Here is a 14914-nt window from a genome sequence, read left to right as displayed (position 1 = left end):
TCTCCACACTGGCTGACGAGTTCGCACTCGTCCATAAAGCCAGTATCATTAAGCAAGAGCGACACGACACACTAGCGAAGGCTAGCAGTGCTAGTGGTGAGCAAGGCACAAGGGGGGAGGTGCCTGTGCCTTGTCCCAGGTCAGACCGAAAATGTTTTTACTCTTTTAAATCTGGCCATTTAGTAGCAAATTGTAAGACCTACAAACAGAAACAGTCAGTCTCGAGGGCTAGGAGTGTGCCTGCTAACAAAGCTAATGCTGGCATGGTTTCAAGATCCAGAATAAAGCTCTGTTTCTTTTGCCACAAACCTGGCCACCTGATTGCTCACTGTTCAAAAGCCAACTCAAAGCAAAATCGATCTGCTTTCAAAAGAGTGAACTGTGGTTCACAAACAGACAAGGTTGCCAGTCATAGGCAACAATTGGGAGCATAATTGCTCAGTGGTGTCATTTGGTGAATGTCAGAGGTCGACTAATTCTGAGCTGCCACCTGTTGATCATCGTCCAGATGACCTACAGTGTGACAGATTGTGTGCGACACAACCATTCCAACCTGCACCTCTGGCTAACCAGCATGCCTTTCGCCATGACCCAGCGAAGAAGCGTCAGAGAAGTGTTGCTGTAAGGCCTTCTAGCTGCCTGACGGGTTCTCCATATGTGATGGCTCAAAAAACTTCTGGCTGTCACTTGGGACACTATGTTGAGGGACTTGAGCCAACCCCATTCAGTGTTTTCAACCCATCAAAAAGGTCTTGGCAGATTTGGCAGGGTATGCCTAACCATTATTATGGTGCATGGTAGGTGATAGATTTAAGATTTGTGTAGGACATTCTGTGACAAACCACTGGTTTGTATTTATGGGAGGGGGTCTTACAGCCCTAGCCAGGCCTCCTGAAACTGCCCTTGTGTGGGTATGGTGTTTTTTCTCCGCCTCCTCCTCTCTCTGCCCCTGCCTTCTCTTTTAGGACACACCTGCTGCTCATCTGCCCTCGTTTACCACCAATTACCCTCAGAGGTGATACAAGCTGGAGAAGAGCAGTGTGGATGTGGGAGAGGCTTCTGGTGGATTTCCTCTGTGCTGGTCAGTGTGTGAGTCTGGTCTAGGTGTGGAAAAGGCCTGCTGTGTGTGTGACCAGCCCCACCGTGCGTGGCTCTTTGTGAGTAGCTCTTAACTGAGCAGTGGTTTCACTTAGGTGACGGCGGCCTCCATTATTTTGTTTGGCCTGCCTGGTTATTGCCAAGAGCAGCGTTGCTGTCTTTTTCTGTTGAAGCCTTATAGTTGTTTTCTTTGTTGAAGTGGTCACCATCTCATTGGGTTGGCTTGTCTGATTTATCATTAAAGCAGCGTTGCTGTCTCTTTTTGTTGTTATTGTTTATATGAATATTGAGGTAATTGATTATAATGAAGATATTTTGTGTTAAATACCTCTGCCTGGCGTTCTTTTCATTTCAACCCAGATCCAACTGTTACTGTCCCCCACCCTCTTCGCCTAGCTTTCATGTGGGGACGTAACACATCATGAAAGGATAGACCCCTGCATGGTATGTACCACTGGCAGATAGAGGAAGTGGCTGATATCCAGAAGTCCTACCAGTGGCTGGACTGAAAGACAGCAAAGAGGCACTAATCATGGCCATTGATAGATCGGATGGCTGTGGCTCAGGAGCTAGAGCAGGTCATCTGCTAGTTGGAATATTGGTGGTTTGATTCCTGCTCCAGTCTACATGCCAACGTGTCTTCGGGCAAGCTACTGTAGAGAGTTGAAAATAGCTTTCTAGTAAAATCTAGTATCAGAATTAAACTGGGGAAAACAGCCCAGTTGTTGTTGTGTTTTGTTGTGATTGTATCTTTGTACCTGTCATTTAAGATGCTATCCTACATCCAGCCGCTAGAGGGCGCATTACGCGCAGTGGTATCGAGTAGCGTTTTGGGGCACAGAGGAAGAATAAACCTTCCTGTTGTGAAACTGGCATCAGCTCAACGTGTGTCCCTTTTTCTATTCTTTATCACAGGTTAGTAAATGCATTTAAATGAATGTATACTGCAGACCTTACAAACGGACGATGTTGTTTATGTGGGTAATGAGCGCAACTCGCTAAAGAAATGGATTCATTCTGAGTTGTGTCTGAATTGTGGGTTAAGGCTGCAGGCTAAATGATGCTAATGCTAGCGGACTTGGCTAATGTGGAATACGGAGTGTGTGTGGGGAAGCTAATCTGACCTGTGAGAGATTTCTGGACTGAACTCTTGATGTATTATGCACTCTGATAAATGGGCTTCATACTACGTTTTATTCTTCTGGTTGATCTTGTGGTTATAAGAACAAGTTTGTGGTTTAATACAAAGACATTTATAAAGTGTTATAAGGAAACTGTTTGATCAATGCTGACTGCACAGTAGTAGTGAACGCTGTTAAAGGAGCATTGCACTCTATATAGTTGTAGGTTGTATCAGAACAGTGAATATGTCTGTTTTATGTCAAAGACATTATTTCCTTGTAAAGAGTAAAATAGCTATATTTAAAAAAAACAGAAGTTACATTGTCAGTACAGTGGAAATACATTTCACATAAATAATTTAGTGCTGAACAAGAATTAAAATGAGTTAATTTTACGATGTTTGTAAATGTAGTTAAAAATGAAGTACAGAGTACACTATTGTGTTTTGTTTATCTTTGTAAAACAAATGTGTTTATTGTGATACATTGTGGATCTGATATTATCAATGGATTTAAGCAACATTTTGTTTATGTTTTGTCAAAGTTGTATTGAGGGATTTATACAGTCTCTAGCTCATGGAACTGTGGCCATGTATGGTAAACTGGACTGAAACATAAGGCCATTTCTTTGCAGTTAGTATGGTGATACCTGAAGCTGTTCTAAGCTGTTGTGAAGAATAAACCTTCCTGTTGTGAAACTGGCATCAGCTCAACGTGTGTCCCTTTTTCTATTCTTTATCACAGCGCCACACGTTGTTGAACAGGAAACCAGTTGCCCCTCTGGTCATCATCTTAGGGAGGCAACAATTCTGGGGGCTCGTCCGGGATTAGCGCCATGGTGGTCAGGTGCTAATCAGCCAAGAATTGCGGGATCCATATCCCTCTGATGCACAGCATTAGTAACGATTGACATCAGGTATCCAGACATGGCCACTCTGCACGACCTACAGTGGGAGATCCAGAACCAGCTCCATCAGCTGACCAGAGCCGCTAACAGGGACCTGCTACATAAACTTGCAGTATTGTGTCAAGAAGAAGAGGTGGAAGATGTTCCCGGTGAGGATGCAACTGAGGTGGAGCTCTTTGACTTTATTGTTGACTTTCTGATAAGTAAACGACTGAAGAGCCTCGAAGATCAGGGCATGTCTCGTCTGCTTGCATTTCGTGACCTCATTGATGACCTGCAAGCACCTCAGGTAACTGTTGAACTTGGTCAAGCATCTGATGAAGGGGATGCTGTTTCTGTATCAGAGACTGAACCAGCAGTAGTAGCATCAGTAATGAAAAAGAGTATCCCAACAGCAGTGATTGCTGATCCTGTAACTGGTTTAGTAAAACTGACAGATGTGGCTGCATTGTTACCACATAGAGAATTTAAGATACATGGTGGTCAAATCTCAGACTCAGCTTCTGATTTGAGTTTTAACTGTCTATGTAAACAAATTGATGAAGGTCTGGCTGAGGGGTTCTCAGAAGCTGAGGTCTTAAGAACGGTGCTCAAGATAATTAAGCCTGGTACCTTTAAAGACATGCTCATGACCAAAGACACCCTGACCCTTGCTGAGTTAAAAAGGTTCCTTAAAGCACACCTTAGGGATAAGAGCAGTACTGAATTGTTCCAGGAACTAAGTAACGCAAAGCAACATGACAAAGAAAGCCCACAACAGTTTATGTATAGACTAATGGGGGTCAAGCAGCGTATAATGTTTGCTTCTAAACAAGGTACAGACTTCCAATATGATAGCAAACTGGTGCAGGGAGTGTTTCTTCATTCGCTTTACCAGGGGATGAATGAAAAATGCTCATACATCAGACGAGATCTTCAACCACATATTTCAGACATGAATGTGACTGATGACTTTATACTCGACGTGATCACAAGATCACTGAGGGAGGACACTGAGAGGAAAACCAGGTTGGGACAGGTATGCAAACAAAAAGCAATCAGTATCAATACAGCCCAGCTGGACAGTGACAAACAGAATGCCATTCAAGTGCAGGCAGAGGTGCAGGCAAATCGCAGTGCTATACAGGAGTTAACAGCCCAAGTGTCATCTTTGGCCAAAAGTTTGGAGAAAGCCATCACACCGGTAGTGAATGTGGCAACAGAAAACACCTACAACCCTTTGCCACACATAAAACAGTCAACCAAGCCTGAAGTTAAAGGGAAATGTCACCAATGTGTATCCCAAGGAAATGACACCTGCTCACACTGCTTCCGATGTGGAAAAGAGGGACACAGAGCTATTGGCTGCTTACAAAAGGGAACTCTGTCGGGAAACCGGGTGAGGTCGCTGGGGAGGGACCACCAGTGACCTTGGAGAATGCAGAGTCCCCAGTCCCAGAGAAGCTGCACCCCAAAGATAAAATTCCATCTTCAACCAAGACCCCCAAATCATGTCAAGTGTCCAAAAGGGAGCGTGTTGCCCAGCTGATTGGGGGCAGGTGTATGGTAACTTGTTATCTAGATGGGGTCAAACTTCAAATGTTGTTGGATAGTGGGGCCCAAGTAAGCATTGTGGAGAAGTCTTGGGTGCAAAGGGCCTTGCCAAATGTGACAATTAGGCCACTGGAAAGCCTACTCTCAAATCACCCACTCAAAGTCACTGCAGCTAATGGGACAGATGTGCCGTTTGAAGGGTGGATAGAAGTTTTTCTTGAGATCACAAGTAGCAGACATGGCTCAGTTGCTATTCATGTTCCCATGCTAGTAAGTCGAGGAGGGTTGAGCAGCCCGCTACTAGGCTTTAATGTGATACAAGAGATGATTGCAGGGAATGGTGATCAAAGAGATGACGGCAACTTAGTGAGTCTCCTTTCAGAAGCGCTGAGAATTCAGAAGAGTAATGCTGAAAGTCTTGTTTCGGTGGTTCACACAAAGCAACCCCTGGAAGAGTCAGAATGTCCAGTATTAAGAGTTGGAAAGAAGGGACTCACGATCCCCCGCAGTCAGATCTGTCAGGTGAAATGCCGCATGAGAGCTTTTCCTGGAGGAGGAGTCATGTTGTTTGAGCCAAATGTAGACAGTCACTTGCCAGATGGGTTGGAGTTATTTCCTGCGCTCGTTGAAGTGCCGGCTGGCGCCTCAAAAATAGTGAGAATACCAATCCAGAATTCAACAAGGCATGATGTTTTTTTACCTCCAAAAGCAGTCTTAGGATTCATTGAAGAAATTATTGAAAGCACACCTGTAAACATCCATCCAACTATGCAGGGGCCTGGAGAACCACACAATGACACCCTTCTGTGCGCTACCCAAACAAGTCCGACCAGTGAAGAACAAAGTAATGGGAAGGAAAATCGCCAGGCTGGCAGTGTGGAGGAAAGATGGCATCCAAATGTGGATTTAGATCACCTGCCGGAGCCTGACCAGAGCAGGGTACGGCAAATGCTTTATGAGGAATCAGACGTGTTTGCTCATGACGAAGGAGACATTGGGTGTGTCCCTGGCTTACAGCTCAAAATCAATACGACTGATGACACTCCAGTTCAAAAAAGCTACAATTCCATTCCACGGCCACTGTTTAAGGAGGTGAAGGAGTATATCCAAAATCTCCTAAACAGGGGGTGGATTAGGAAGTCTGTTTCTGCCCATTCCTCACCTGTAGTGTGTGTGCGAAAAAAAGACAACAGTCTTCGCCTGTGTGTTGACTTCCGTGAGCTTAACCGCAAAACCGTCCCAGATCGCCATCCACTCCCACGGATCCAGGATTTGTTGGACAGCCTAGGAGGCAATTCATGGTTCTCCATCTTGGACCAAGGGAGTGCGTACCATCAAGGGTTTGTGAGTGAGGAGTCAAGACATCTAACTGCCTTTAGCACACCCTGGGGACTCTACGAATGGGTACGAATACCCTTTGGACTGACGAATGCACCAGCTGCCTTTCAGAGGTGCATGGAGGGAGTGTTAGAGGGCATCAGAGATGAGTGTTGCGTGCCGTATTTGGATGATGTCCTTTGCTATTCCAAAACGTTTGACGAACATGTAGACCATCTAAGACAAGTGTTTCACCGGATGCGACAACACGGCATTAAGCTTCGCCCAGCCAAATGTGAGCTCTTTAAGAGACAAATTCGGTACATCGGGCGAGTGGTGTCAGGAGAAGGGATTCAGATCGATCCAAAGGATTTGGAAGCAGTTCTAGCCCTGAAAGACAAGAAGCCTCGCACAGTTGGAGAGGTCCGGACGTTGCTTGGATTTCTCAGTTACTACCGGTCCTTTATCCAAGACTTTTCACGACTGGCGAGGCCCTTGTTTGAAATTCTCCAAAACCCAGCTGAGACAGGTCATGCCATCAAGCCTCAGACTGTTAAGGGAAAAAGTCCAGCGACCAAAGGGAACAAGGGGCAACTTCCCTCTCGCTCACCTGTCACTTGGACTACTGAACATCAGAACGTGGTGTCCAGGTTGGTGGACATGTTGACAAACCCCCCCATCCTGGCCTTCCCAGATTTTGATCTTCCATTTGTGTTACACACGGACGCTTCAAACGAAGGTTTGGGAGCTGTATTATACCAACGCCAACACAACAAACTGCGTGTCATTGGATACGGCTCCAGGACCTTAACACCTGCAGAGAGGAACTATCATCTGCACTCGGGCAAACTTGAGTTCCTGGCACTTAAATGGGCTATTTGCGACAAGTTCCGGGATTACCTGTATTATGCACCAACTTTCACGGTCTATACCGATAATAACCCCTTGACCTACATCCTGAGTTCAGCAAGACTAAATGCTGTGGGTCACAGATGGGTTGGGGAGTTGGCGGATTTCCATTTTGACATTAAGTATAGACCAGGAAAGAGGAACGCTGATGCCGATATGTTGTCCAGGTATCCCGTGAACCTGCAGCAGCAGATGAGTGACCATACAGAGACGGTGTCACCGGAGGTGGTCTCTGCGGTGTGGCAGGGGACAAAAATGGTACAAAACGATGATGTTCCCTGGGTGGCTGCATTGCAACTAAATGGTGATGATGGAAATGCTGTACCACACAATAGCGTTTCAGGCATCATTCCCAGAGATATTAGAGCTGCACAACAAGCAGATCCAGCTATTAAAGAAGTTATTTCTTTGAAACTGAGAGCTTGGACTCCAAATGAAAAAGATAAAAAAACAATGTCTAAACAGACAAGGAGACTGCTCTATGAGTGGAACAAGTTAGAAGTAGAAAATGGACTACTCTACCGAAAAACAAACCAAAACCGACAACTGGTCCTCCCTGAACAGCTCAAATCAGTGGTACTGAAAAGCTTACATGACGACATGGGGCATGTAGGTTCTGAAAAGGTGATCCATCTGGCCCGAGAACGGTTCTATTGGCCGTACATGCAGCAAGATGTGGAAGAATACGTGACAAAAAAATGCCCGTGTATTAAACAGAAGCACCCCAATATCCAACAGAGAGCTCCAATGGGATCCCTCACCACCAGTGCACCTTTTGAGTTGGTCTCTATTGACTATTTGCACTTGGAGCCAAGCAAAGGAGGATATGAGTATATCCTTGTCCTCGTTGATCACTTCACGCGCTTTGCGCAGGCATACCCAACGAGAAACAAATCAGGAAAGACAGCTGCTGAAAAGATATTTCAGGACTTTATTCCTCGCTTTGGGTATCCAGAGAAGTTGCATCACGACCAAGGACGTGAGTTTGAAAACAGCCTGTTCCAAAGACTGCAACAACTATCAGGAATTGCACACTCACGCACCACTCCTTATCATCCTCAGTGCAATCCAGTGGAGCGATTAAATCGCACACTTCTCCAAATGCTGCGCACCCTACAAGAAGAGAAAAAGAGTGAATGGAAAGATCATCTGCCTCAGATCGTGCATGCCTACAATTGCACAAGACATGACGCAACAGGGTACTCTCCATTTTTTCTCTTGTATGGCAGGGCTCCACGGCTACCAGTTGACCTACTTTTTCACCAAGGGAAAGACACTGAGGCACAAAACCACCAAACGTTTGTCCAAAAGTGGGCTGAGAGGATGCGAGTCGCTTACCAAATAGCTGCAAATAACAGCCGACAGTCCTCAGCCAAAAGCAAAAAGCAGTACGACAGACATGTAAGAGGTATTACTCTCCAGCCAGGTGACAGAGTACTGGTGAAAAATTTGTCAGAGAGAGGAGGGCCAGGAAAACTGCGCGCCTATTGGGAGAAGGTAGTACATCGCGTGGTGGAGAGATTGGGAGATGGACCCGTCTATAAGGTACAGCCAGAGAGAGGTAGTAAAGCCATGCGGGTTCTTCATAGAAACCTCCTACTACCAGTAAACGACTTACCTTTCGAGGAAGAACTTCCTGTGGAAGAAAAGACAAAAGCAAAAAGGCAAAGACAACCTGAAAGAGATGTCAACGAAACGGCGACCAGTAGCTCGGATGAGGAAGATAGTTATACCTACCACCATGACCTCCGGAGGAAGATTCCATGCTACAGACTCGTGAACCCTCAACAACAAGGACCTGCTATTCAACAGGAGCACCCTCAGCAACAGGAAACTGTCATTCCAAAGCAGGATTCTCAAAGTCAGCCCAAGCTACGGGCAGCAGCAAGAGAGTTCTGTCCTCTTGACAGGCCAGAATATGGGGGAGAACAAGATGTTGTGGAGGCCGAGGAGTTAGCAGAAAAAGACATGGAGGAAATGGATGGAGAAAATAGAGAAAATGACTTTGTAAGGAGATCACAGAGGAGGGGGAGACCAGCAGAAAGACTCACGTACAATGCACTGGGTCAGCCATCATACTGTCACTGGAGGGCAGATATGAACACCCTTTCAGCTAGCCAACCCTGGATGTGGACACACAGCGTCCCATCATTCTTTCACCCCATCTATTCTCAGCCGTACTACCACAATGACTGCACACTCATACACTAATGGGTCCACACATGAAGAAACAAATGTCAGGAGACATTCTTTTAAGTGGGGGAGAGTGTAGAGAGTTGAAAATAGCTTTCTAGTAAAATCTAGTATCAGAATTAAACTGGGGAAAACAGCCCAGTTGTTGTTGTGTTTTGTTGTGATTGTATCTTTGTACCTGTCATTTAAGATGCTATCCTACATCCAGCCGCTAGAGGGCGCATTACGCGCAGTGGTATCGAGTAGCGTTTTGGGGCACAGAGGAAGAATAAACCTTCCTGTTGTGAAACTGGCATCAGCTCAACGTGTGTCCCTTTTTCTATTCTTTATCACAGGTTAGTAAATGCATTTAAATGAATGTATACTGCAGACCTTACAAACGGACGATGTTGTTTATGTGGGTAATGAGCGCAACTCGCTAAAGAAATGGATTCATTCTGAGTTGTGTCTGAATTGTGGGTTAAGGCTGCAGGCTAAATGATGCTAATGCTAGCGGACTTGGCTAATGTGGAATACGGAGTGTGTGTGGGGAAGCTAATCTGACCTGTGAGAGATTTCTGGACTGAACTCTTGATGTATTATGCACTCTGATAAATGGGCTTCATACTACGTTTTATTCTTCTGGTTGATCTTGTGGTTATAAGAACAAGTTTGTGGTTTAATACAAAGACATTTATAAAGTGTTATAAGGAAACTGTTTGATCAATGCTGACTGCACAGTAGTAGTGAACGCTGTTAAAGGAGCATTGCACTCTATATAGTTGTAGGTTGTATCAGAACAGTGAATATGTCTGTTTTATGTCAAAGACATTATTTCCTTGTAAAGAGTAAAATAGCTATATTTAAAAAAAACAGAAGTTACATTGTCAGTACAGTGGAAATACATTTCACATAAATAATTTAGTGCTGAACAAGAATTAAAATGAGTTAATTTTACGATGTTTGTAAATGTAGTTAAAAATGAAGTACAGAGTACACTATTGTGTTTTGTTTATCTTTGTAAAACAAATGTGTTTATTGTGATACATTGTGGATCTGATATTATCAATGGATTTAAGCAACATTTTGTTTATGTTTTGTCAAAGTTGTATTGAGGGATTTATACAGTCTCTAGCTCATGGAACTGTGGCCATGTATGGTAAACTGGACTGAAACATAAGGCCATTTCTTTGCAGTTAGTATGGTGATACCTGAAGCTGTTCTAAGCTGTTGTGAAGAATAAACCTTCCTGTTGTGAAACTGGCATCAGCTCAACGTGTGTCCCTTTTTCTATTCTTTATCACAGCGCCACACGTTGTTGAACAGGAAACCAGTTGCCCCTCTGGTCATCATCTTAGGGAGGCAACACTACCAAAACCCCCAAGTTGCTCTCAGATAGAATATAAATGGTAAATGGACTGGTTCTTATATAGCGCTTTTCTACTCTCACTGAGCGCACTCAACTCGTGCATTCACCCAATCATACCCATTGCTCACACAAGCACTTTATCTAAGGTTTTTAGTGCTTCTATCCAACATTCACTTGCATTCACACTCCAATGGATGCATCGGAGAGCAACATGGGGTTACACGCCAAGGATATTTGGTATGTAGACTGGAGGAGCCTGGGATCGAACCACCAATCGTCCGGTGAGTAGGTGACCTGCTCTACCACCTGAGCTACAGCCACCCCACAATGTCTGTGAATGCTATACAGAAAGCACTCAGGCATAGAAAAAGATGCTTGTATTAATGGATGTAATATATATAAAGCACATATAATGGAATAACGAATGGTCAAGCAAGGCAAAAAGCAGGACATAAGAACCAGTCCAATTTCAATATTGTCATGTATTTTATTCAACTAGGATCTCTGCATTGGCTTTTAGCATCTGTATAAAATTCTGATGATGTTTTGGTTATATTTTTGCTGAAATATAGAAAATGTTAAAGTATTGTAAATTATTTCCTGCAACCATATATCAATATCACACCATGTGCACTATATTACTTCTGCTCTTACACCACTTCTCATTAACACAGAAGTCTGTTTGCTGTTTTATGCAATTCAACAAGTTACAGATGCCTTTCTTCTTTAGAGGTCTCTGACGACCTCTCAGTGCATCCTTGAACAAGTCTCTAATTCTGAAATTTCTATTAAGAGCATTATTCAGCGAACACACGTTTGGTAGCGCACTTTGACAGTCAGCGCAGTCCATAGATTGCTGTTAAGCCATATATAAGAATAAATAGTCATAAATAATCAAAATAACCAGTACAATGATTAATAATCATAAGCAGGAGATATAATCACACTGACATTCAGCTCTGACCACACCTTATTGATGCAGTGCACAAAGTTCAGGGATTTTAAAAAACACTATTTACATCTAAAATAAATCAACGCCAAAACCTTTAATTTCAACTCAAACGCCTCTACACCATTTTGATCAACACCATTCTTTGCTAAACAATTTCAACTGATTTTAGGTAGAGCAGCTGTGGTTAATGTCGCCTTAGATTAAATATTTCTAACATCACACGCCATCCATTAATCTTTAGCATCTACATTAACCATCATATCTAATGTAAGATAACTAACACATTTGTTTGTGACATAAACAGTTTTGTTAAACGTATAATTTACTAAGATGAGTCACCCACATTTCCACGTGTTAATCGTGCTTTGATTGTCTCTGTATTTTTCACTTACGTGCCATGCTTTGGGGTCTCCCCAGTACCGGCCCACCTTCGCACCCGGTGAACGTGCTTATAACATTCCCCGGTAATGGCAAAATATAGAAATAAAATCAGAGATTTGGTCAAATAACGCATCTTGACTGCGTGAATCTACCGGCGAGTCCCTTAAAAGTCCTTTTCAGACGGTTCATTACAGCAGGAATCAGTCGGTTGCTCATGGTTGTCAGCAGAGGATGGACGTTGTCTCGCTCATGGCATCACACTCTGCCTCACGAGGCAGCTGGAGAGGAACGTGTCTGTGTGTGATCCTGCACTCTGCCTGCACTTATTTCCCGCGAGCGAGAGAGCGCGAGAGGAACATCTGCAGCCTGCATGCACCGAGAGGAAACACACACATACAAGTAAGACTGCCACTGTGAGGACTGACAGATAATGAATTCCCTGTATCTATGCTAACTCCAACCTTAAACATTACTTTCTGCCGTTCTTAAAAGGTCCACCACAAACGTCAAGATGGTTCTCACAAAGACAGTTCGCGCGCGCGCGCGCGCGCGCGCGCGCGCGCGCACACACACACACACACACACACACACACAGACACACACACACACAGAGCGAGAGAGAGATTATGCTGCTTGGTATGACACAAGAGAGCCAGATTATAACCCCCTCTAAATAAAAAATAAATAAAAACCTCATCACAGGAATCACGTTTCACCCAGCTCAGAGGCATGTTGGAACATTTTAAATGCAACCATTCAATGCAGCGCTGGCTGAAGCATTTCTGGGGATCTGGGCAGAAATATCCACCAAGTCACATGATATCTTATGTTGGTGTGATTTGCAGCTGTACTTAGCAGGAGACCATTTATACCCATATGGAAAAGATATATATAAATCTTATAAAGTTTGTATCTGCCTTGTGTGAAACTTGTATGAAAAGCATATAAGAGTGAAAACAGATATAAGATCCCTTGAAAAATTATATGAAACTTGTATGTTTTGGATACTTCCTAAAACAATATATGAAAGTAATGAGAAAGTGGCCACTTTCATGAGTAAATCATGTAAGCTTTTACTATTTCTTTTCCATATGGGTATGCTGCACATGGAGCTCCATCAAAATTCTACTCCTATGACAAAGCCAACATATATTTGTATGAATAATAGTAAACAGTATGTCTTTAGGACCAATCATACATACAAAAAATAGACTAACAAATCAGTACTGATAAGTCCACTTATTTTAGGCTCTCACGTGGGATTGGCTCTCTCTGCCTTAGAGCATCACTTCCTGTTCCTGTTACAACACACAGTGGTGTTTTTTAAGGAAAAACTCACAGATAACATCTTATTTCATTGTGTGATCGTCACATGCTTTATCCAAAGTGCATTCTCTCCTGAATCACCCACTAGTTGTTTCACAGTATTTATCACTGTGTCTTTAGAGATTTGTCAGCTTAGTTTAGTTTGTAGCCGACTCGCTAGCAGCATGGCTTCTTCACCTGTCCCTCCTGCACTGTCCTGCTTCTTAGTGTGTCATATGTTTAGCTACTCATTGGCCTCCTTTAATAATAATGATATTTGTCATAAATGCAGCCTGTTTACAACTCTGTAGTCCAGGAATGCTGAACTGGAGACCTGGCTCCACGCCACTGTAGCTAACAAGGCCCCTATAGATGGTACGGCTGCATGTAGCATAGCCACCATTAGTTCTCACCCAGCAGGTTGTCCCAAGCGGCTGGTAAACAGGATTGTTGGGTGACAGTCAGGAGGAAGCATAGTCCTAAACAGAAGCCCCTGGTACGCCACCAACATGGCTTGAATCATTTTTACCCACTAAGCGGAACAAACTCTGGATTATTGGCGATTCTAATTTGAGACGTGATTCTACAGATACTAGCAACCACAGTCAATTGTCTTCCAGGGACCAGAGCAGGCGACACTGAGGGAACCCGGTAACTGCTTGTTAAAAATAAATGTAACTTCTGTAAAATTATAATCCGCCTCATCAGTAATGACACCTGGTTAAATCAATTATTAATTATTAAAATTATTAATTTTAGAGGTCACTAAAATTAATAATAAACCGGTGTGTAATTTATTATTATTATTGGGGTCCCCGCCCTTGGCCCACATACCTGCTCTGATTGCCACCACCTGCTGCTGATTAGTCCTGTCTCCTCACCCACTATTTGAGTCTGTGGCTCAGAGCGTCTCATTATTGGATCACTGAACACTGTGAGTTTGTGCAGCCCTGGCACGTTGTGTATTTCTGGCTCATATTAATACTTGTTTCTGTATATACATTCCCCGGACTTGTCTGTGAACCTTTCCGTGGATCCCTGAGTGCAGCAGTGTGAACTGGCTTGAGAGGAGCGAAAGTGTGAGTGGCAGAAGAGGAGCGTGTGTGAGCAGAGGAAGTGTGGAAATATGACTGCTGAAGGAGATGTATGTGGATTCATACAAGAAACACTGGTTCTCTCTCCCAGTTTAAATCCCAACTCAAAACCGATCTGTTCAAATCCGCATATTCATTGTGAACCTATTGTTTGTTTATTTCATCTTGTGCTTTTTTGTTTTTATTCTTTATTTTGTCATTCTATTATGGATTTTATTCTATTCTTAAGTGTTTTAATACAATGTGCGTGAGACAGTGGCTATACACAACACTGGGTGAAACAACTACACACTTGAACACTAAGGGGCAGGGCTATATACAGGGAAGCGACAATACAAAACCCGAAATACTACGACGTACCTGTCATGATCCAGAGTCTGTGACTCCGTGTTTATGTTTCAGTTTATTATTATTCTGTGGTTTTGGTTACCTTGGGTGTTTGTACTCTTCTGTTTCATGGTTCATGCTCTTATGTTCTGTGTCCCCCGGTCTGTGTTAAGGTTGTGTGTTATGTCATTACGTGTATGTGTTTCCTGTTTTACTTTGAAGATCCGTGTCTGATCTCAGTGTGTTCAGTTTACTTTCCCCTGTCTCGTCAGGTCGGATTACTCCCAGCTGTGCCCTCCTTTTGTGTCTCATTCCCTCATTATCCTTCTGTGTATTCAAACCTCGTGTCTGCCTCTGTTAGTTGCTGGTTCGTCTGTGTTGTTCCCCTCGGTCTCCCTGCGTCTCTTTCCTCCGTCCCTGCATCTTCGT

At 43.7% G+C, this 14914-nt stretch overlaps 1 protein-coding gene across 1 annotated transcript in view; it reads right to left on the bottom strand.

Annotated features, from left to right (window-relative positions):
- The window catches only part of gabrr2a (gamma-aminobutyric acid type A receptor subunit rho2a), a 78273-nt gene extending 65989 nt beyond the window's left edge, over positions 1 to 12284 (bottom strand). Inside the window, exon 1 of the mRNA XM_004564181.4 lies at positions 11771 to 12284. Within this exon, the coding sequence (XP_004564238.3) occupies positions 11771 to 11892 (122 nt within the window). The 5' untranslated portion in view covers positions 11893 to 12284. The remainder of the gene's footprint in view (positions 1 to 11770) is intronic.
- Positions 12285 to 14914: the final 2630 nt, after the last annotated feature.

The sequence above is a fragment of the Maylandia zebra genome, linkage group LG19 (assembly GCF_041146795.1).
Source record: "Maylandia zebra isolate NMK-2024a linkage group LG19, Mzebra_GT3a, whole genome shotgun sequence".
NCBI lineage: Eukaryota > Metazoa > Chordata > Actinopteri > Cichliformes > Cichlidae > Maylandia > Maylandia zebra.
Note: the sequence above shows the minus strand (reverse complement) of the source record. Positions and strands in the feature narration are given on the sequence as shown.